Source organism: Protopterus annectens, chromosome 12.part0, assembly GCF_019279795.1.
Source record: "Protopterus annectens isolate FY-2018-M chromosome 12.part0, PAN1.0, whole genome shotgun sequence".
In the NCBI taxonomy this organism is placed as follows: domain Eukaryota; kingdom Metazoa; phylum Chordata; order Ceratodontiformes; family Protopteridae; genus Protopterus; species Protopterus annectens.
Window position 1 is genome coordinate 1,264,547,694 of NC_056746.1, and position 23,888 is coordinate 1,264,571,581.

The 23,888-nt window shown below is 40.6% G+C and overlaps 1 protein-coding gene across 1 annotated transcript in view; it reads right to left on the reverse strand.

Annotated features, from left to right (window-relative positions):
- Window positions 1-23,888, reverse strand: part of RAB5IF (RAB5 interacting factor) — a 62,516-nt gene that overhangs the window by 36,868 nt on the left and 1,760 nt on the right. The window contains exons 2-3 of the mRNA XM_044090290.1: window positions 15,260-15,363; window positions 8,369-8,498 (exon numbers count right to left, since the gene is read on the reverse strand). Of these exons, the coding sequence (XP_043946225.1) occupies window positions 8,369-8,498; window positions 15,260-15,363 (234 nt within the window). The remainder of the gene's footprint in view (window positions 1-8,368; window positions 8,499-15,259; window positions 15,364-23,888) is intronic.

Here is a 23,888-nt window from a genome sequence, read left to right on the forward strand (position 1 = left end):
ATCTTGCCTTCATTCTTGCTGGTTGGGTTCAGAACAGAGTATCAGTTCCGACTCGGCCTATACTAAAGCTCGAGTGCTTCTACTGGCTCGAGGCAAAAAACCCTATCCCATCATGCTTAGGGAGATTACCCAAATCTTGTTTGCAAAAAAAAACTAAACAAATTAACAGTAATACACATACAACAGTATATACAAACACATGTGTTCCTTAGGACTAAGAAGGAAATCAGAGAACATGAGTTCCAAATCCAGCAAAGACTTCTCAATCCTCCAGAAGCGAAGGTTGGGGGAAGGAGGGTGGGATGCAAGAATGAAGGCTAAATGGACAACAAACACGGAATGTTATGGTGAGTACATAACTTCTTTATGTTATGTTGTCCTATCTTGCCTTCATTATTGCTGGTTGGGACAGCGTCCTCAGCACCTTTTTTCTTTGGTGGCTTAGGGGAACAAACTACTCTGAATAGCTGATCCAAAAGAGGCCCTGTTCTGGGAGGCCAAGTCTACAGTGTAATGAGTGATGAAGGTATGAGGTTTAACCCACGTCACTGCAGCACAAATTGAATCCATAGGCAGCCTAGCCTGAAATGCAGCCGAGGCTGCGGTGGCTCTTGAGTGAGCTTTTATTTTCCCAGGCAATTGTCTACATTGGGAAGTGTATGCATAGGTAATGGTATCAGTGAGCCACTTTGACAGAGTGACTTTTGATATTGGGGTGCCCTTCTTTTTATCCAAAAATGAAACAGTTGATCAGATTTCCCCGAGTTCTTTTGTCCTGTCAAGGTAGAAACATAATTGCCTGTGTACAATTGATGTAGTTTATATACTGTCTTGTTGTCATAATTTGGGAAGAAAACAAGGGAGATCAATAGATTGATTGAGGTTTATCTCAGAGCAAACTTTGGGTAAGAATGACGGATTAGTTCTCAGGGAAACTATCTTTATGAAAGACCAACTACGGTGGGCGTATAGACAATGCTTGGAGTTCTGATACCTGCCTATCTGATGTGATGGCTACCAAAAACACTGTTTTCCAGGTTAGGAATTTCAGATGACAAGATGAAGTTGGTTCATATGGTGGAAGGATTAGAGTAGACAATACTAAATTAAGATCCCAAGGTGACGCTGGTTCTCTTAGTGGAGGCCTTAACAAAAAGGTACCTCTCAAAAAGACTTTACACAGTGTATAGGACAAATTTGAATCCCATCTCTCCAATACAGAAATTAGATATGGCAGCAAACTGAACTCGTATAGTAGCCACTGCTGCACCTTCATTTAAAAGTTTTGTTAAAAAGTCTAAAATAGCAGTCACAGGGGCCATGAATGGGTCAATGTGATTGTTGATAACCCAACATGAAAACCCTTTCCATTTGCTAGCATAAAGCTTTCTAGTTGTTGTCTTATGGGATGAGATCAGAATATGTTTCACAGTGGGAGAAATATCTGGAAGCCTGGCTAGGAGTGGAAGTGGAGCAGCCAAGCTGTCAGTTTGAGGGTTTTTATTGAGGGATGGAGCATTTGCGATGGATGTGTCAGGAGGTCCGGAACTAGGTCCAGAATCCACGGATCCTCTTTTAGATGGGGCCATAAGAAGGGGAACCAAATTTGAGGAGGCCAGTATGGGGCAATGAGTATCAACTTGATTCCCAGCGTACTGGCTTTCTGAAGGACTTTGGGGATCAAGGGAAAAGGAGGGAAGGCATAAAGGAGGCCCAGGGGACCGATCGTGTACAAGGCCATCCCTTGGTGACGTCCCCAGAGGGGGGGGATCATGGCAAAGTAGCTGCTGCATTTGGCATTCATGGATGTGGCAAAAAGGTTGCAGCAAGGCTGTCCCCACTTGCAGAATATCTGTTCTGCAACTTTTTGTTTCAGGGACCACTCATGAGGCATAAGAACAGCTCTGCTGAATTTGTCTGCTATCACGCTGGATTTCTCCGGGATATGCATTGCTACTAAAAAGCATTGGGAAGAGACTGCCCATTGCCATACTCTTTTAGCCTCTCAACATAGGGGGTAAGATCTGGTTCCACCTTGCTTGTTTATGTAGCACACGACGGACATATTTTCTGTCTGGATTGCAATTGTTCCTAGTGGAAGGGAGTTGTGGAATGCCTGCAATGCCAACAGCACTGCTCTCATCTTTAGGACGTTGACATGCAAGTGGTTCTCGTTGTCCTGCCAAATTTCTTGGACAGTCTTCCCCAGATAATGCCCCCCCCATCTGGGAAGCATCCGTGGTCACTGTAGCTATTGGTTGAGGGGGAATTAACGGTCTGCCCAGAACCACCCGAGTAGAATGAAGCCACCAGCGTAGATCCTTCTTGTAGGATTCAGTTACGATAATCTTGTGGGACATGGGCAGCTCCTGCATGGACCACTAGGTGAAAAGCAACTACTGTAGAACTCTCATGTGTAGATGTGCAAGAGATACTAAAGTTATCACTTCCACCATGGTACCCAGGACCTGTAGAACCACTTTCGATTGCACTTTCCTCTTTGTCAATAGGCTTTCTACTTGTTGGCGTAGAGTTTGAATACTGTCAGGAGGAAGTTTGGTTATCATCTCTCGTGTTCAAGTTTGCTCCTATCAAAACGATATGCTGTGATGGCAACAAGGCAGACTTTTTGAAATTTATCATAATGTCTAGTTGAGAGCAAAGTTGGATGGTGGTGCCTCTTGCCCTGATGAGTAGGTGCTCGGTGGTGGCGGTTAGGAGCCAGTCGTCCAAGTACAGAAACACCCAGAATCCCAGACTCCACAGGTGAGCCGTGACTACTGCCAAACATTTGGTGAACACTCTGGGGGCTGCAGTGAGACTGAAGGGCAGAACTCAGAATTGGTAATGACGGACTCCCAGCCGAAAGCGTAAGTGACACCGGGACCGCCTGTCAGTCTTTATATGGTAGTACGCATCCCGGAGGTCTATCGAGCACATCCTGTTGTCTTTCCCCAAAAAGGGGTGTACTAACTGCAGTGTTACCATCCGGAACTTCAATTACTTGACAGACTTGTTTAGTCTGCTGAGATCCAGAATGAGCCTCCAGTCCCGTCTTTTATGGAACTAAAAAGAACCTTGAGTAAGTTCCAGATCCAATTTGGTCTGCAGGGCCATTTTGGATGACTCTTTTCTAGCAACGTTTGTATTTCTAGGGTTGCTTGATCCCTTTGATTGGGTGGAACATCCAGGGCAAACTTTTTTCCTAAAGGGGGAGAGGAAAAGGGTATGTAATAGCCTCTGGATATGATTGCTTGTACCCATTTGTCATTTGTTATACCTAGCTAGGCCTTTGGATATAATGATGACCCCTGACTGCCTCCACAGGTGGACAGACGGGCCTCCTTTCAGGAGCACTGGTAATGCCTACCAAGGAAAGTGTCCCTGTCGCCTTGGTTTTGCGGACACCCTCTGCCGCGTGGTCAGCATCTTCCATTGTTATTTCCCCTCTGCCGCTGGGGGAAGATCCACCACTTGCGTCTGGAAAGGCTCTTTGGGATTTATGGAACCATATTTTCCCACCCTTCTGGCCTTTGGGATAAGGCCTAGTAGGGAGGGAATAACGGACTCCAACAGTAGAAAGAGTCTTACCTTCTTGTTCGCACTTGGTTAGAGTCTCTTTCACTTTTGGCCCAAACAAGGACGAGCCATCAAAATGGGCATTAATAAAGGAAGACTTGAAGGGCTCAGCAAAGTCACATAAGCACATCCAGGAATGCCTCCTTAACGCTGCCCTACTTGCTCCATCTGCCATATAGGATACAAGTTGCATGGAGGAGTTTACCATGGAATTTAAGGTGGAAAGCTGGGAGGTCACTTTGTCCGACACCCCTGCAGCTGTAGAAACTTGAAGGGTATCTCCTAGCTCCTTCAGGAGATCCCTCTGAAGCCTAGAGAAATGGGTCAAGTAGTTCAGCTATCTAAGGGTAAAAGCCATTGACAAAAACATATGCTTTCCGTACCTATCCATCATACAAGATTCTTTATTCGGCAGACGGGCAGATGTGGAAGTATCAGACAATTCCTTTTTGGTGGCTGCCGCCACCACAATAGCATCTACCGGGACACCTTTGGATAGAAATTCTTTATCGGATGGTTCTGTAATGAATTTGTTCAGCCTCCTTGGAACAGGTTCCACAGATTCCAGGTAGCCCCACGCCTTTCGACTAACTATGTTTAGGAGTTAGTCGAAAGGCGGTGTCACCCAAGAGGTGGAGGGATGAGACCCAAAACCCTCCAGATACACGGACTCATCCTCAGAAAGGGTAAGAGGCTTCCAGCCACCTCTCTGCCTAAGGATCTCTAGGATGTCTGCAAAAGAGACATCCTCAAAGGGTGACCATGGGGACCCTTCTGAATCATCTAGGTCCATGTCTGAAGTAATAGACTAGTCAAGGGAGTCTAGATGTTTCCTCTTCCAAGGGACTTCTCCAGAGGGATACTCGGGGGAGGTTTCAGAATAGATGGGTTCGTCCAATGGGAGATCCTGGAACTTAGGATCTCCCTGCTTGGGGGAGAGAGATGGTAAGGAGGCAGACTCCGGCACTGTTGGGGGAAGAGTGTTTGGATCTGACAGTGGAGCTGTCTGGGGGTGACAGCACTCGCCTCATGACCTTGAAGGCACCACGACCCCACTCCAAGGAAGCCTCCAGCTCGAACAGCCAGAAGACTGCCCCCGAACCAAGCATGTGGGCTCAGAGGCCGATGTAGGTCCTGAGCTCACCTGCGCAGAGACCCCAAGAGGTAGATTTGGATCAGACAAAAGTCCGACCAGACTCTCCTCCCCGGACCCGATGGGAGAGCGTTGGCTCCTAGACCTCTCAAAAGATGATGGCACCTAAGAGGCTGAAGTGGAAGTCGGGACCGAAGAATCTGGAGCAGGTCTCGGGCCCGATGGCTCCACTACAATCAAATCCAAGCACTCCAGCTCCAAAGCCAGTCAGGTCGTTGGAGGAATCGAAGAAGGGGTAGTGACAGTTGTCGGTTCCAATTCCTTTTTGGCTGAACTCGAAATAATCTTGGCTAGCGTCTGCATCTGTAACAGCCACTTGACCACCCGCTCCACATCGTCGTCCGACAGACTCCTGGAGGACCGAGAGGACGGGGTCGAGGGCCTGATACTTCCAGTCACTGACTGAAAAATAGGTGACTGCAAGACTGAAGAGACCGGCTCCGACTATGACTCTAGGTTGGCTCCGAAGAAGTCGCTTTTTCAGGTCCAAAAGCATTCAGGTCCTTAGATGTGTCCTTAGCTGTTTCTTTGATGTCTCAGAGGCTAGAGCCAAAGAAGAAGCTCTCTTATGGAGACCTGTCTGATTTAGAAGATTGAGAAGCTTTTGGGGAACTCTGTTTTCCTTCCAGTGTCTCAGAAAAAGGAACTTTCAACAATCCCCCGACTATTAACTTGTTTTTTCTCTCCAGTAAAACCCTGGAGCTAAAAGCATGGCATATCGAGCATGAATCCTGTAAATGTACAGCACCCAAACAGTACACACAGCTAGTGTGCCCATCTGTCAAGCACATCTTTTTGCTACAAGAATCACATTTTTTGAAGCCTGACTGCTTCACTTCCTTATTATCCTTCGACATTATAACTTGTTTTTTCTCTCCAGTAAAACCCTGGAGCTAAAAGCATGGCATATCGAGCATGAATCCTGTAAATGTACAGCACCCAAACAGTACACACAGCTAGTGTGCCCATCTGTCAAGCACATCTTTTTGCTACAAGAATCACATTTTTTGAAGCCTGACTGCTTCACTTCCTTATTATCCTTCGACATTATACCAACAAAAACAAAACACACACTATCAAAGGCTACTACTATGAATATCAAGAACTACTAATTTTTATAAACAACCACACAAGAAGTAGAAGAAAAGGGACTAGATTTTTTTTTTATATAAACAATCACACAGAAGTAAAGGGAAAAGGACTAGAGGAGAAGTCTCTAACTTAAGTGGCAATCTCGTCTAGCCAGAGGAGAAGTCTCTAACTTAAACGATGACTCCTCTCAAGAGAAAGGGGAAAAACGGAAAGGGAGCCCTCTAATTTAAGCAGGGTATGTGAAGAGAGGGAAGAAAAAAAAATTACTTCAGAGTATAATGGGAAAATAACCAAAGGCCTAGCAAAAGTGACTGCCAGCAACACAATCCAAAACAAAATGCACACGGATTAACCACAATGGTCTAACCATAAGCAAACAGTTTTTCCACAACAGCAAACAAGTCTTTATACTAGGAAAAAACAGAAAATAGCAGTATAATTAGCAAAAAGATTCCACTTATTTATTTTTTATTTATTTTATTTTACATTTGTTTACCGGGAAAGTCCAATTGGAACAAGGTCCATTTACAGAGGAGGCCCGGGGAGAAAAGCTTCACATCAAACGGTATGTACAATCAAAAAAGATGCATCATACAATGGTTTGTTCCAAGCAAGCTTAATTTACACATAGTAGACTCTGGATGGCAGTATTTGGGAGAAAAGACTCACAATTAACTGATTCAATCAAGAGACATCACACAAGACATAATAATTTACACATAGTATGGAAGTATTTGAGTACGTATAATAGGGCCAGTAAGCAGTGAGGAGAGGAAGGTAGCAAGAACTGGAGGACAGCAGGAAAGTATTTATGTGATGCAAGAACAGAGCCAGGATTGCAAGAGGTGTGACTTAAGTAACTTTTTGGACAGTGAGATAGATGGTGCTGAGGAGATATTTTGGGGGAGGTTATTCCATTTCCTAGCGATGGTATTTGAGAAAAGAGCTTTCCCCTGCAGTATTGTTTGCTTTGGATATACACAGCTGGGTTTTGTTGGATGAGCATAGAGGACAGTTTGCTGAATATTGGTTTAGTAGTTGGTTAAGGGCTGGAGTTTTGTGGGGATTCTTTAGTATGTTGAAGGTGAGCACTAGTTAGGGGTAACCAATTAATTGAGGGAGTTCTAACTACTGTAGCTCCTCTAGGGCAAGACAGTAATGGCTTCTAAAAGTGGAGTTATTGGCGAGTTTTGCAATTTTATTGTAACATGATTCTAGTTTGTTTAGGTCCGTTTTCCTGATGTGGGTTAGGATTGGTGATGCATACATTAGGGTAGACAAAAGGTGGGTTTGGGCTAGGGTGTTTCGTGCTTGGTCTGATAGGAACTGTTTGTGTTTGTATAAAGTTCCTAATTTTATATGTACCTTTTTAATGGTTTGAGAGATATGGACATCAAAGTTAAGATCCTTATCTATATGTACCTTTTTAATGGTTTGAGAGATATGGACATCAAAGTTAAGATCCTTATCTATTTCAACACCGAGGAGCTTAGTATGGGGGGAGGGAGAGATTGTGGTGCCGTTTTTGGAGGTGGTAGTGAAGGAAGGAGGTGTGGTTCTGGATTTGTTGGGGGTGAAAAGAAGTAATTTGGTCTTGTTGGGGTCCAGAATCAGTTGGATATCAGTAATCCATTTTTCCACGGAGCAGAAGGATTCTTGGGTAAGCTTTTTCAGAGTGGTTATGGATAGGGATTAGCCTGAGCCTAATAGCAAGCACTCAATCTAGTTTAGCGGCAAACGAGATCTGGGTAATCTCCCTAAGCAGAACGAGATAGGGTTTTTTGCCATGAGCCAAGTAGAAGCTCTCGAGCTTTAGTATAGGCCGAGTCGGAACCAATACTCGGTTCTAAACCCAACCAGAAAGAATGAAGGCGACATAGGGCAACATAACATTAACCATTTTACGCAACTATTAATGAAAACTTAGGAAATATTTTTGTCCTAAAATGTCAGGACATTTGCCATTTTTTTTGCAGGACACAAGTGGCCAAAGAGGGACAGGTGGTAACCCTACCTTAATTTCAATTACATCCAAACACTGCACATATCTTGCTAACATCCAGTTTAATGCCACAGATTGTAGTTAGTTTGTTCTAAAACCATTATCACTTCTTCAGAATAGTGAATGATATTTTGGTATCCTTGCCACACACCTTTGAGCAAAACTGCACTTTTCTCTCTGTTGCAGTAACCATTTGTTTCTTCAAACTCCCATTTTCAACATTATTTTTCACCTTTTGGCCATCATTCAGTGTATGACTCAAACTATACTTGCCAGACATTTGAACTGATTGCTGGAGTTAAAATTAAAAATAAAAATACAAACATATATAAACTTTTTAATAGTGATATAAAAAGTGACCAAAGGAGATAGAAATCCAAGTGCAATTTCAGAGACGTGCGTCTGAAGCATTTCTTGCCAGGCCTCCCCTGAAAATTGGCTCTATCCCAGTCAAACTTTCCAGGTAAACAAATGTCATAAATAAACAGTAATTCACAATGCAGACATAAATATATTTTAATAAAACAACTGCAAATCATTACCAAAAAAAGTGCAAAAGATGTCATGAATCCTTCTTTGGTGAGTTCCCATGTTCCTCCATACTCCTCTTCATCTATCTGTTGGAAACTACTGAAGTACAGGTACAGGATTCCTGCATTGAGTACACAGAATCTAAAGAGAGACAGACAAAAAATATATATATATATGTGTGTGTGTTATTAATCATGCTGTTTGCACTAACAAGCTACATCATTGCAAAAATTAGCATGTCCTGACCTTACAAGTTTTACTACAATACTACTCAAGGGAACTTTGGGGAAAATTACATTGAGCTGATACTAAAACAAAATTTTTCTTACATCAGGACTGCTTCAGCAGTACACTGAATATCACAGGCTACTTACTGTGTTCAACATGCTTCAAATTACTCATGGATATGTGGCCATAAACACTTTTAAAAATAGAGAAATGGAAGTTAGGACTGGCAGATACCCCAAAAAAATAGCTGTTGCAGTCAAACTGACTAGGAAGACTAGGACTCTTTTTCCAGTAACATCAATCAACGCTTGTACAGTTTGGCAGCTCAAAGGCTAGTAGCTATAAACATTATTACTGCTTGAGCATAATTGTACTGCATCAACAAAGTGTACATCCAGAGGAAGCACTACCATTATTTTTATTTTCTTATCATTATGTGGACTGTGTTAATCCCACTAGACTAATTGCCTCTTTTCAGAGGATCCCCAAGGTTGCAATTCAGCTATGGGGGAAATTTGCTAGGGCATTAGGGAACTTCACCTACTCTTTTCAACAGGTGCCCTAGGATCTTTTACATCCACCGGAGTTACCACCAACTCAAGGAGAAGGGACAGCAGTTTAATGTCTCACTGGAAGAACAACACTCTCAGAAGTGCAACACCCCCTTATGCTGTAGTGCAGTATAGGTAATCCAGTTACCAGGAGTGGGAATAGAAATTAGAGCCATGTAGTCTTCTAGCAGCAAATGCGAGTGTGCTACCTGTTGCACCACTGACACAGACTATGGAAGACCAGAGTTGTAACACAGTAAATGGGTCCCTAGGCACGGAAATGGATTAGGAGCACACACACATACACTCCAGCCCCACCCCATCCCACCAGAAAAGGGAATGGATGGCAAACTAACAGGTTTACAGTTACTAGGCATCTCATCCAAAGGAGGACACGAAGACAGACACACCAGCCCCACCTCACCAGACATGAGAATGGATGGTGAACTGGCAACAGGCTCATAGTCACTCACTCACACACACACACACACACACACACACACACACACACACACACACACACACTAATTCCATGTTCAGAAAAGGCAGGCATTCAGTAGGAACATCTTAATACCATGTGTAGAAGAGGCAGGAGTTCATCAGAAACATTTGTTATGTTTAACTTCTGCTGGGATACATGGAAAAGAAGCAACAGCTGGAGGTGTGTGTGTCAGTGCACACAGGGATGCACAGAGAGAGGGCGTTCTTAAAAAAGAAGAAATGTAATTTATTTATTAATTAAAAAGTAAATGTTGTGTCAGCCCCCTTGACCAGTAGCCCCCCTCCAGCCAGAGAGCCCTAGGTGACTACTTAGGTCACCTAGTGCTGAATCCGTCTCTGTGGAAGACACTAACTCTATATAGTTGTGAAACAGCATAAAGATGTTTTAATTTATTTTCCAGCATACAAACCACCACCAAAAAGAAAGTGTGTGCTATTACTAGAGTACCAACAAATCGTTGATGATACTGGATCAAAGCACTTGGATATTTATCGCACAACAAGTCAGCAGTGCACAAGTGTTTGTGTATGTGCACGTGTGCAAATCAGCAGATCTATCCAAATGCTGCAGCTAGAGTCTTGCAGTTGCACATTATTGTTAATTCACAACTAGGACCCTCCATGACCTCTTACGAAGATGTTCCCACCACCTACTCTGTCAGTCCAATGCATGCATCCATCACTCCTTCCATCAAGTAACATTCCCTTAATTCAAAAGGGAAACATATTTCCTCTTATCTGTAGTTGGACATCCCTTATACCCTTCCCATCCTTCATTCTAAGCTCTATTTCCCTCATTCGCCTTTTATAATTTACGCATCCATATCATGCCACCATGTTCCAGATATTCACCAGCAAGTATGTTCTAAGGATGCACAGTTTATTTTTAATGTAAGAGAATTGGCCCCTCCTGGGCATTCCACAGCAACAATTCAGGCAAGTGGGACAACAGCAGCTAGAACATACATGCTCAGTAAAGTGTAGTCAATCAACCAGCATGTTTTTGCAAGAAAATCGGACCACCTAAAGAAAGCTATGCAGATACTGTGACAATATGCAAAACTCCACACAGACCGTGACTGGAGGTCAGGATTGGGCCCTGAACTGTGGATTTGTAAGGCAGAGATCCACTTCGCTGCCCACAAAGATGGTCAGATGATCAGCAGGCAGTAGAGGGCAAAGACCGCAAGAGAAAATGAATAAAGATAAATTATACCATGTTGCCCATATTTGGAACTCCATAAAGAAAGTTAATAGATGTTAGGATTGAAACATGGACCATGGAGCTGTGCAGACAAAATCTGTACATTAGAGGTGAAGACTGAACTCTGAACACAGAGGCTGTAAAGTGCAACACTTCACACACTTAAATAAAGGGCAGGATTAAAGCCAATATGCTGGATCTTCTTTCTTCTGTTCCTTTTACTGGCCTTACTTCATTCTTATCATGCTTAATAAAGCTTTCCTTATAGTTATACAGTCCCTAGAACTGTGTGCAGCACTGCAGCTGTGGCCTTCACACAATCGTGTGGTGTTAGTACGATAATAACATAAGTTACTGGATTATGTCCCACTGAGGATGCACCACAACATTCTACTGGCCCTGCTCACGTTCAGCCTGGTACATCTATACCTCACCACTCCTGGTCTTTTCATTGGACTGTCATCTACAGCACTGCTTCTTACACTATCCTTCACAAAGGACCAGTAGTCGTTTTTATTTCTTATCTGTAGAGGCCATGGTATTTAAACACACACAACAAAAAAAAAACATAACACCTGGATGACTTGTTTTCTTTAAAACTACACTGAAATAAGCTGGGGATTCTGGATGCTCCACGGTGCATTTGAGAGCTTTTATCCAATCTTTTTATCCAGTGATGGCCTTAATAGAAATATTGACTGATGACAAATATTTTGTTTCAAGGAAGAAATAATCAGTGTTTAGGATTCCATGTTCAAATCTGACAAAACTAGATTCTCCCAATAAACCGAGATGACAAATATTTACAAGGGCACAAAGCCAAACTTGGAATACTGCCTGCCTCCCTACACCTAAACAATTATCACTTCCTTTGAACCCCTTCTGGTGTTAGACTCGGATTATAGTAAGAGAACAAATGGCCACAATCACATACATAAAGTTGATGTCTCCTTACCTCTACCAAAAAAATCTAGGCAGATTTTAAATATTGCACTTGTATACTCTGAAAGTTGCTAGAGCAACAGGGTTTGGCTTTTACGGGCATTTACTGAATGTAAAGTATGAAACACACACGTCTGTCATTATTTAGACACTACAATCCATAACAACATGCAGAAAAACACAAATTTTGTGAGGACCACATCAAAACAAGAGGCAAGAGCAGAGACAGTTGACAAGAATGCCGACAACATGTGCAGACACACATATACACGTGCGTAACCATCAATTATAGCTACCTGTACGATTGTATAATCCTCATCTGCTTGTGATTAAATAAATATATAAACAAGGGACCAAACTTGATATTTCAGCTCACTGTTGTCAAACAAATATCAGATCCCTGTAAATTTTCAGTGCCCTCTACCCCTCTTAGCTCAAGAATCTGTAATTAGAAAACTGCTAGAATAACAGACTTTATATTTTTTGTTTTTATGCATATGAAGTCTGAAACGCGTTTGTCTGCCATTACTTAACCACAGTGCATACAAAGAGCACATTTTGGAAGCTCTTAGCTACCCATGAAAAAAATAAAATAAAAACAACAACAATAATAATAATAATAATAAAATTACCTCATGCTTCAGTAGAAGGATTCCCAGCCAGCCAGTGACCATCCATACTTGATAGATACTTTATATTTGCATCTTTATAATCCAGCAAAGAACAGAAAGCTGGCAATCAGCAAACTGACTGAATCTATCACCCTGGCTAAGAAGGTCTATGGGATGTTTATATTTCATCTCTAAGTAATCCCTTTATTTTCTTAAAAAATAAAGGAAGAGAAAAGAATAACAGCCTGGGGACCTGTAACAAACAGTTCAGGGACCGGAAGCAGTCCCAGGAGCACAGTGAGTAGCAATGATCTACAGTATAACCTCGCTCTTCTCTCAGCTTGTACTCTTTCACAATCCGCTATGCCCAAACAAAAACAATCCTCTATGCCCAAACAAAAACATAGCTGACATGTCAATTAGATTTTGGCTCTAGTTCTTCTTTTTAGTTCATCAGTCTTTTTTGGACCTTTGGTGCAGTGGTAGCATTGTCGCCTCACAGCAAGAGGTTCGCCTGTTCGATTCTCGGCTGGAGCGCCTTCTGTGTGGAGTCTGCATGTCCCCCCCGTGGTAGAGTAGCGTTCGAAAGACATGGGTGAATGGGCGTGCCTTCGTTGAAGGTTGGGCATTGAGCTGGCACCTCGGCATTGTAAAAATCTACTGCCAATCATTAGCGGACCGGAGTTCCACTGCAGTGACCCCCAACGGGGAAAAGCCGAAAGAAAAACAACAACAATGAGGGTTGTCCTTACATCTTTAAAAAAATGCACCCTATTTTGGTGCCATAGTCAAAGACCCTGGCCCTGTTTTCAATGACCACTGCCAGATCTTAAAGAACATGTGGCAATACAAAAGCAAGCAACACACAATTCCAGTTCTGCTGGTGAAGAAGTGCAAGGAATTTCAAAAGGAAAAATCAACAGGAATGCTATAGATACACTATTACGGCAAAAGTAATGCCACTGTATGGCAGTGGTATATATTATAACAGCCCTTCAACCATCTACAGGTTTGTTTTTTTTTACATAACTGGGTTCCCTCATTTAAAGAAGACCTTTTTGTTTAAAGACAGCTTTTGCTACTAGTAGTATTAATGTTCAGGGGGTAACCCCTGAATACTGCAATACATGGGAAGATGTTAGGGGCTCTACACTGAATTTATATCATGAATTTATATGCTGAAGTTAATACACTTCAGAAATACAAACATTAGGTGCACTTTTTCATAAGTACTTGTGCTTTCTGGGGTAAAATATTCTAGCTCCTTCACACTACTTAAAAATTAGAAAACTTTATGGGTGATAACAAATATAACTGTGAACTGAGTGAAACTGTAATACTTATGGTGTAATGCAACTACTGCTGATTATTTATGACCCATTTCCACACTAATGCACTGTTTTGAAAAAGTTCTCCATTATTATTCCACAGCACAAAGGAGGTGGTGCTGCGGTAGCGTTGTCGCCTCATAGCAAGACGTTGTCCCATTTGATTCTCAGCTAGAGCGTCTTCTGTGTGGAGGCATACGTGAATGGGGCGTGTCTTTGTTGAAGGTTGTGCATCAGGGCTGGTAACCCGGTACGTAAAAATCCACTACCAATCATTAGCGGACCGGAGTGCCACTGTGGCAACCCCTAACCGGGAAAAGCCGAAAGACACAAACAAACAAAAGAGATACTTCTGCAGATCTCTCAATTTATCACCCCATTACCCTTGTCTCACCCATCTCATAAATCCTGAACTAGTACATTCATATGCAACTCACGCCTCATCAGGAATTCTCAAATCTCCTTTTCCTCATATTACAGCTTCAAGCCAGGATGCAGTACACAGACTGCCCAAGTAGCCCCTAAGGAGCTCGTTCTCAACAAGTGTAATGAAGGTGAGCTAGTTGGCTCACTGTTGTTACACCTTTGCAAACTGTTCGATTATGACCCCACAACCCAGAGTAATCTCCTAACTGTACCAACATCGTTTTGAACCAAATACTGCAAACTGGTTCAGAATCTGCTCATTTGAATGCAGTCAGTACATTGAAATGATTATCTATCTCAACTTCGACCCACAGGAATCCATACTCCTCCCACCTCTTTTGGATGCATATATCAACACTAAGTCATCATCCTCCCATCCAGCACTGCTCATAAAACATGACAATGACTAAACCTTCCGCCAATCAGACAGCTCAGGCCCAGTGGTCACTCAACACATTCAAGACACTTTTAATAAGCTCCAAAACTGGCTGTTTGACTCGTACCTTTAAAAGTTTACCACAAAAAAATAAAAAAATCTCAGTATGGGCAGCTCCTTCCTTACACACCACTCCTGCATTACTAAAGCCTGATTTTGCTTTTCTCGCTACATTTCCAATAAAAATAGGCTCTGCAAACCAGCAGACAAATAAAAAGTTGTTGAGATAGACTATTAGCTGGCTAGGGAGTACACGTAGGATCCAAAATTACAGCAGTATTAGGAAACAACTATACCACTTGAAAGGGAATTAAAGCAGAAGAATGATAAATCACACCTCCTGCTGAAGTTCTCCTGGAAGAAAGATGTACACACGGGTAGAGCGTAATTTAAATGAATGCACAGGCTCATCTAGCAATTGATGATATTCAAAAATACTTGAGCTACATCTCAGATGGTGTAGTGGTAAATTGCGCTGACTATGGTGTATAAGGTTCTGGGGTCAAGACTTCACATCTTGTATTGACATGAATATTCTTCGTTAAGCGTTTATATAATGTACTAGGATAAATACAAATGTAAAATAAGACGACTTTACAGGACAAACATGTCTCAGTAGTAAAACCACCATTTACAGTCCTCAACAAATTGCCAAAGGGGGAAAAATGAACTTACATTGCTATTCCTAGAAATCCTGTCAGTGGTACGATGCCCCAGATGACCCCAAAAACAACTGCGATTATTTGTCGAAGCCAATATATAACATCCAAGAATTCATCCTGCATGGACAGAAAAAAATATACAAAACAAAAATGTATGACAACTTACAACAGCTGATGCAAAGAATATAATCATTTACATTTATCCACTAAACAAAAGTTAAATATTTACTATAATTATAGACTTGGATGATCCACACCAATCATCTTGAAGACCTTTGTCTTGACTTTATGCTAGAGTCATCCTGTGCACACAGAACTCTTTCCCAGTCTCAAACTCCTTCCCTTTCCCACAACCTAATACACTCCTGTTACTCTCCAAATTGACATAAGGAGTGCCACTTGACAGTGCCCTAATACACCCCAACACCCCAACATGTTAACATATACAAAGGCAGTAACCCAATCTGCTCCCTCTATGCCACAGGACAGGGGATGGAGGGTGGGTATATTAAAGAAGATGAACATACATCACCCAACTCTACCAGAAGTATAGAACTTTACTATCTTGGAAGATCCAGTCCAGTTTGTTCAGGATTTGTAGGGCAGAGTCCCAAGCTCGCTCTGCTGGGTAGCCTTCTCCAAGAATATACCTCAAAACAATGGCTCCAAAGAAGACCTAAACCTTTAGAGCATTTAAAGATTGTAGTGCCTTGTGAAATTATGCAAAGAAGCCCATGCTGCAATCACACAAATTACAACTAAAGCAGCATTCCTGAACATGTCCAAGATAATGCTACTACTCTTGTAAAATATGCTGTATGACTGTTTGTCAAAGACTTGCCACATTCTTCATAACATTTTATAAAGTCTCCCTTACAGCCTGCGAGTCCCAGACCTTTGGGAAGTACATGCACACTTCTTTTCATGCGCATCCACCAGTTAGTATGGGGCTCTCTAGGGTCAGTTGCCAGTGAGTGAGCCAAGTTGCCTCTCCACCCAGGTGGATAAGCCATTGTTGGCTAGTCAGTCCTATCCTCTCCCACCTAGTCCGTCTAATACTTGCACTACTAATCAAATGTGGGTCATTTGGGTGCGCAGCCAGGGCTTTATTCCTCTACACCAGCGGCCTCCAATCTTTTTTGCATCGAGGACCGGTTTAAAGTAAGACAATTTTCCATGGACTGGCCATCATGCTTGTATAAAAATAAAGCAATATAAATGCAACTCACCATAATGTACAATCAATGGGAGCTCTGAGCTTGTTAACTTGCAATGACAGTCCACCTAGGAACGTTGGGAGACAATGACACCCGAAGTGTGTTCCTTATGTCCAGTCTACTCTGTAATTTCTTTTTGGTTGCTGTCACTGCAAAATACCCCACTTCATAAAGATAGGCTATTGGAAATGGAAGCAGGGTATTCAGTGCTTATTCTAGCAACTTTCTAAGTTTATAAGAGCAATATTTAAAATCTGTCATTATTTGTGGCTCTGTCCAGCTTTATTGTGAGACAGGTTGAGAGGTATGCTCGAGAGGTACGCAAACCTCTTAATTGAAGCCGCTGCCAGGGATCGCTCTTACGCTTCACACTCTCTCCCTTACACACACACACGCTCACACACGTGCACACATGCACAGTCTGTTCTCCTTTCATGCACGCATTCACTCACACTTGCAGACAGAAACACATACACACTTTTCCCCCCGTTTTATTTTTATTTTACACTCGCTAAACAGCAAAAGCACTGCTTAGCGAGTGTAAAATAATGACTCAATCAATCTCACTGTTCACTCTGTCATACATAGTCTCTTCTGCTTTGACACATACATTCTGCTTTCTTGCATGCATTCATGCAGAGAGAAACAAACACACACACACACACACACACACACACACACACACACACACACACACACACACACATACATTCACTTTTTTGTTTCACTCCCTGCCTAAAAGCTTCTGTGTGGCCTGGTGCCAAATGATTCATGGCCCGGTGGTTGGGGACAGCTGCTCTACACCACAAGACCGGGGACAGCTGCTCTACACCACAAGACTAAATAGAACCTCTGTTACAATTGGTCCTAAAATGTACATTCATGTAAGTATTTACCATAACATTTGCGGTCTGAATGATCACTGCTGCAGTAGCCTTAGCTGTATGGGATTATATCCTGCCAAGGATATAACAGCTGGCCAGCTTCCAAAGCTTCATGGCAGCTCCACGAGCCCAAACCATCCATCAGCTTGAGCTGAGCAGACTAAAAGGCAGGTTTGGGTTCGAAGCTCTTCAGTGCTTTCATGCTAACAGAGAGAGGGAGGCAGAGTCCTGAAAGGGAAGTGCTAGGAACAAATAATGTCCACACCCAGTCATAAAAAACAAAGGGATAGAGAAGGGAAGGAATGGCTACAGCAGCAATGACCATGTGAACATCTACTGTTATGGTAAACCTACTTTCACAACTGTACTACGGTCGTCATTGATCACTGCTGCAGTAGCCTTAGCTATATGGATAGATTACTGTAGTTTACTGGATTTGGGAGGTGGAAGGAGAAGGGCACAGGAGCCTCTGGAGAATGTTCCTAGCAAAGCCGAATATGGACCCAGAGGAAATCAAGATTGTGATGCCTTGTAAATGTATGTACAGAGGGCCAAGTTGCTGATTCTAGAATACTTCTAGATTCCACTGGTTTCCAAAAGCCACAGATGAAGCAAAGGCACTGGCAGAGTGAGCCTTGACCGTGCCTGGAGTGGTTTTGCTGTGCTGAGTATAACAAAAGGTAATAAACTTAGACAGCCATTTCGAAATAGTCTGTTTTGACAAAATATGTCCCTTCTTCCCTATATAACAAATGAACAATTAATCCAAAGCTCTAAAAGATTTGGTTCTGTCAAGATATTAACTCAGTTGTCTGTGAACATCTAAGGCACAAAGTTTCCTTTCTCCACTATTTTTATATCCAGGAAAGAAAACAGTGACATGTACAGTTTTGGCTTCAAGTAAACACCGATACCACTTTAGGCATAAAAGAAGGATTGTTCTCATAGAAACTCTGTCTCTGTGGAAAGAGAGAGGGTGTTAATTTACCATAACAGCTTGCAACTCTAAGATAGATACCCCCCATGCAGAGGTCAGAGCAATCAGTAAAAGTGTTTTCCCGGTTACAAACCTCAAGTCAGCCAGGTTAGCTGGTTCAAAGTGAGCAAGTATTAGCTTCTCTAACACAAAATTAAGATCCCAAGGAGGAACAGTTCACTCTGTTTATTGCTAAAATTGGGTGAGAGGTAAGAGAATCCCTTAGAAAATTTGAAAAAGGAGTGCTGAAAAAATCTTAGAGAAACCCCTCTTCCTGCCCTTCCACCTTGTCTCCTACTACAACCCCCATCGTCACCTTCATACTTCCAGCCAACACCTCCCTGACATATATAAACCCAATAAAAATATAGGAAAGAAAGTCCCTCTACTTGATTGGAACTCACTCCCTCAAAACATAAGAAGCATTCATCAAAACCACCTGTTCAAAAAATAACTTTTTCTTTAGAGTCCATGGTCCTGACCTTGTCTAACCCCTACTTGATCTAGCCTATTTTTATCTTTTAACTCCTTTTCTCTATTCTACTCTTTACTTCCTTGTACTTGCCTCATATACATTTATACCTCCCTTTCCCCTCACTTCCATAGCATATATATTCATATATATCTATTTTAAAAAAATTGATTGAATGGTTTATCTATTAGTATGTACTTCGTGTGTGATATTCTCTAGACCTGTCAATTGTTATTTACCCTACTCTGTGTACAGACATTCTCTGTTGATTTGCTTATTATGTTTCATGGTGGTTTTAAATTTTTTTTACTCATTTTTATTTTTTATTTGATTTTTATTGTAAAAATATGTAATACTTCTGGAGATTTTCTTGTCGGGTCTCCACTGAAAATAGGCCCCTAGCTCAGGAGGGCTTACCCGGTTAACAAATGTCAATAAATAAATAAAATAAATTAGAGATTCCCCATATCAACTTGCCCCTTAACATCACACATTTTGATCACATCTGTAGCAGAGGAACCAAAAATAAATAACTATTCAAACAAGGATTTAAAATCTGATTTTACATCATCTGGAATATTCTGAGAATGCAACCAGGAAAAACTCCTCAAATCAGTACCAGTGGTCATAGATTAGTGCAGTCACACACACACTATAAACAATTCATAGCGATTTATACAACTGAAGAAACTAAACTTAACATAGATTTTTCATCACAAGAAGAATCAGCAGATGAAGCATTCTATATATGTTCACAATTAAAATAAACTTAGAGCCTGACAATTCAAAATTCTGAAAATCAAAGTTGCTGTAGCATACAGTTTTCTCCATACTTATAAGAAAGATTGAGGACAGGCACTAACTAAATGCTTAGCAACAGAAGGATTACTTAAAGCTATAGCTGCTGAGTCAGGTGTGGGAAGAATGTATAAAAACTTGATTGGGGATCTTTACACATTCTACCTTTTTAGGGGTAGCTAGTTGGCTGGCTGGCTATCAGCAAAATTGTAGGCAGTGACACATCCTCTAAAAGCAGACAGAACTGGAGGAATGGGTAAAGGATTTGGAAATTCCTTCTGTAACATCTGTTACCTCTCTCTCTACAGCCACAGTAAATCCTGACTTCCTTTCCCTTTTTTTCAAAAAAATCATAGACTCCATCAACCTATCCACACCTTTCCCTAGTCACTTCCTTATTATTCTCATAAATATTTTATAATCTGTATTATTTAGTATTACTGGTTTCCAATTCCCAACATCTTCTTTCTTCCCTTTTTTCCATATGAATTTCATGGCCCCATACACATTTTTTATTTATCCCTTTTGCTAACCATTTATTCAACATTTTACAAATATACTGTTTGCCATTCTTTCATATCATAATGCATATGTTTAATTCCATCTATTCATGTAGCTTTCTCCATTTCTGTATCTTTTAGTATTTCATCAAACTCTGCTACACTTAACATTTTTCCATACTCTCATTCTCTTCTTTACTTAACTTCCTTACCTCCCACATTTGCCTCCATTTTGTCTCTATCTTCTTAAATGTATTTTTCTATACTGCTCTATTACTTCAAATAATTGTTCTTGCATATTCACCTTTTCTCCATTATCTTCCAATTCTCTTATTAATCTCTCATTTTCTCTCACATTTTACTCAAATATGGAGCCACTTAAGTACATTTACCTATATAATATCTTTTTATCCTTTTTTTGTTCACTTCATGGTATATTTCATACATTTCCTTCTCCTTTCCATAAAAATGTTATTTCTTAATATGTCTCTAAACACTGTCTGACTTAGCAACTATATTTCTTCCTTTCTTTTAGTCTGACATTCTAAAACGTACTTTTTATATTTTCCATTAAACCTTTAGCACCAACCAGACCAATTTTCATAAAATATTCTCATTTATACGCGATCTTCCCATAATATGTCCATTTCCTTTCTTTCTCATCAAATCTTTTTTATTCAACCGTTTGATACCTTTGCCCCTCCTTATACATTTTTCCTTGACTTCTACCCATATAGCCAAATGATCTGAGAAACCTGTTTCCACTGTTCCTTCTTTTACAAATTTTTTAAAGTATCAGATATAAAAGGAATGAGATAAAAACAGAGATTATTTTATAAGTCCAATGTATATTATCCCATACGTACAACTATCCCTTATTTTTTTTTTATTTTCTTTCATAATCACATTTTTATTTTTTTTCCTTTCACCCTTCTCCATATTGAATTTTACTTCTGTTTTCCAACTACTGTCTTCCTCTTCACTTGTTTCCAGTACTGATTGCTCATCACCTTTTTATTTTCTTTACCCATCGTAACTTTATTTTCCTCTTGTATTATATTTTTTCATGTTCATTCTCTACATTGTTTACATCATGTGCATGTTCTTGCATCTGCTCTTTTTGCTCAACATGTCAGTGTTCATCACAGTTATTAAAATCACGCCCCATTTTTCCACATCAATCAACATTTCTTTGCTTGATGTCCCACTTCCCCACAAACAAAACATCTTTTACCACAATCACTTATTAAATTATCATTTTTTCCACAAAAAAGGAGTTTTTCGGCTGTCCCTTATCTTACATATCCTTTATTTCCTTCAACAGTTATTACACTTGGAATATGGACAATATTATCAATCTTCAAAATTATACCACAATCCTATCCCCCAGTCCACAGACCTCAATCATCATATACTTTCATAATATCAAACACTTCTTCGCAGTGTTTAAACAATCTTTCAGTGCTGAACCGGGATAAAAACACCATATAACTCAGACCAGTCTAATTAAATTCCTTATAAAGTCACTTCTACTATCATCTTACAAAATCCCCTAACTCCATCCCTGACACCTCACAACAATCCTACCACACACTTTTGCATCTACATATCTCTTACTTAACAATTCCGTAGCCTATGCTCACAGCTGTTAGTTAACCTTGTAAAACATGCACTAAAGTGACCAGCTCAAACAGATCTATACAATTTTTCTTCTACTCAGCAGTAACCTTAGCTACTAATCCGTTTTTCCTATTCTGTGTAATAATCCACCAACTGTAACGTGTTTCTTAACAAAATAAGTAACTTTTAATATTGTTTCCCTTGCAAAATGTAAAATTGTTAAGTTTGTCTAAGTTTTTGTATGTCTTGGAGCTTTTCTCCCCGGGCCTCCGCTGAAAACAGACAAGTTGTCCAATCGGACTTTCCCGGTAAACAAATGTAAAATAAATAAATAAATGCTTCCTCATCTACTTCAGTTCTAAAATGTATAGAAATCATCTTATTTGTTTCTTTATAAAAAGTCTGCACCACATAAAGGTTCCATGGACTACAGTCTTTCATTTTTTTTCAAATTTCTCTAAAAAAGCATTCCATGTATTGCCCGGTCTCAAATATAATGTGACAGTAAGTCTCTCTATTAATATGAATGAAACCTCTTGCCTCATTGGGTGATATTCTTATAATGTGACAGTAAGTCTCTCTATTAATATGAATGAAACCTCTTGCCTCATTGGGTGATATTCTCAGGGGTGCAATAATTGTGTCCCATACCTTTTACCTTTCTAGTTCCTTTTCTTTCTTATCGCTGAGCTGTACAATGAACTACTTCTTCGGAGTCTCTTTTCCTCCTTCTCTTAATTGTTTTTTTTCACTCTTTCACTATCAACGCATAACATTTACTTCTGAAATTTCTCTCGCCTCCTCTTCCTGAATCTTGTCCATAATGTCACCTCATGATGCTGCCATAACCATGTCTTTCAAATAATCATCCTGCAACCCTCCCGACTGAAAGGCTGTAACTGCACACTTCGACTTGGACCCAGAGAACAGACCTTTTTGGAATAGGTACTCTGAGAAGGTTTGTTACAATTAACAAGCTACCTAATCTATTAGCCCATACTCGCATTAAGACTGCCCACAACTTTCTCTACAGCATTTGGTGCTGGTACAAGGCCGATGCTTTTTTTTTGGCAGATAAAATTTCACTGGGATTTTAAAAACGTAGGTAGATACCATTTGAGTAAGGAAGAAGGGCATAATAATGAGAGTTTTTAGAAGTGCAAAACTGTCTTGTTGCTAGGAATGTTTTCAATGAGATTTTAAATTGTAGACGGGATATCTCTGGTGTTTGTTGAGAAACAGTTCCATATTTTATCAATGTATGCAGAGTATTGACAGTCACTGTTATTATTTTCAGATTTTTGAATAAGCATTGAGTGTTGGACCAGTGAACACAGTTCTCTGTGGGGTGAGTACTAGTTACAACTGGCTGATGGCAAATGCTGTAGAGAAAGTTGTGGGCAGTCTTAATGCGAGCAAGGTCTAATAGATTAGGTAGTTCTAGCCAGTTAAGGGACTGAAGTGCAAGACAGTGACATGGTTGGTGGTCACTTGCAAACTATAGAGGCTTATTATGAAACTGGCTAGCAGAGAGCACTGTAGATTAGTCAACAAATTACTAAGAGTCGGGGTTGACTTAATGGTTAAGGTGTTTATTTTGTAGACACAAGGTTGAGTATAAGGTTTGATTCTCACCTTTGGTCACGGTCTCGTTATTGGCTAGGCATGTAGTAGTCTGCAGACTGATTAGTCTCCCGTATGTTCATTGGTAAATTTTAGGTAGGGGGGTAGAAAGGTTTGAGCTATGGTCTTAGGTACATGCTCTATTAGAAAAGGTTTGACTTTATAAAGAAATCCTAGTTTATGTTTTTTAAATTACACATTGAATGTAATGATTGTATCCTAACCTATGGTCACTTATTACACCCTATAGTTTTGTGTTTTGTATTTTTAAGTCACAGTAGTGTGATTTCTGTGTTGAGCTCACATTAACTATAAATATTCTCTCTTCTCAGCAAAGTCTTCTTCTCCCTCTCACAACTCAAACACAAAAGAAATGCTCTGAATGTACTCCCTGTGCTATGCAGAAATGTAGCATATAGCACTTTGGCAGGACACTACTCACATTCTAGAATAAAAATCTAATATTTGGATCTAAAATTTCCATTTCAAATACAGATTATTCTATACAGTCTTCCTACTTGCAGACAAAATGCCTCAAATGCAATTACTTCT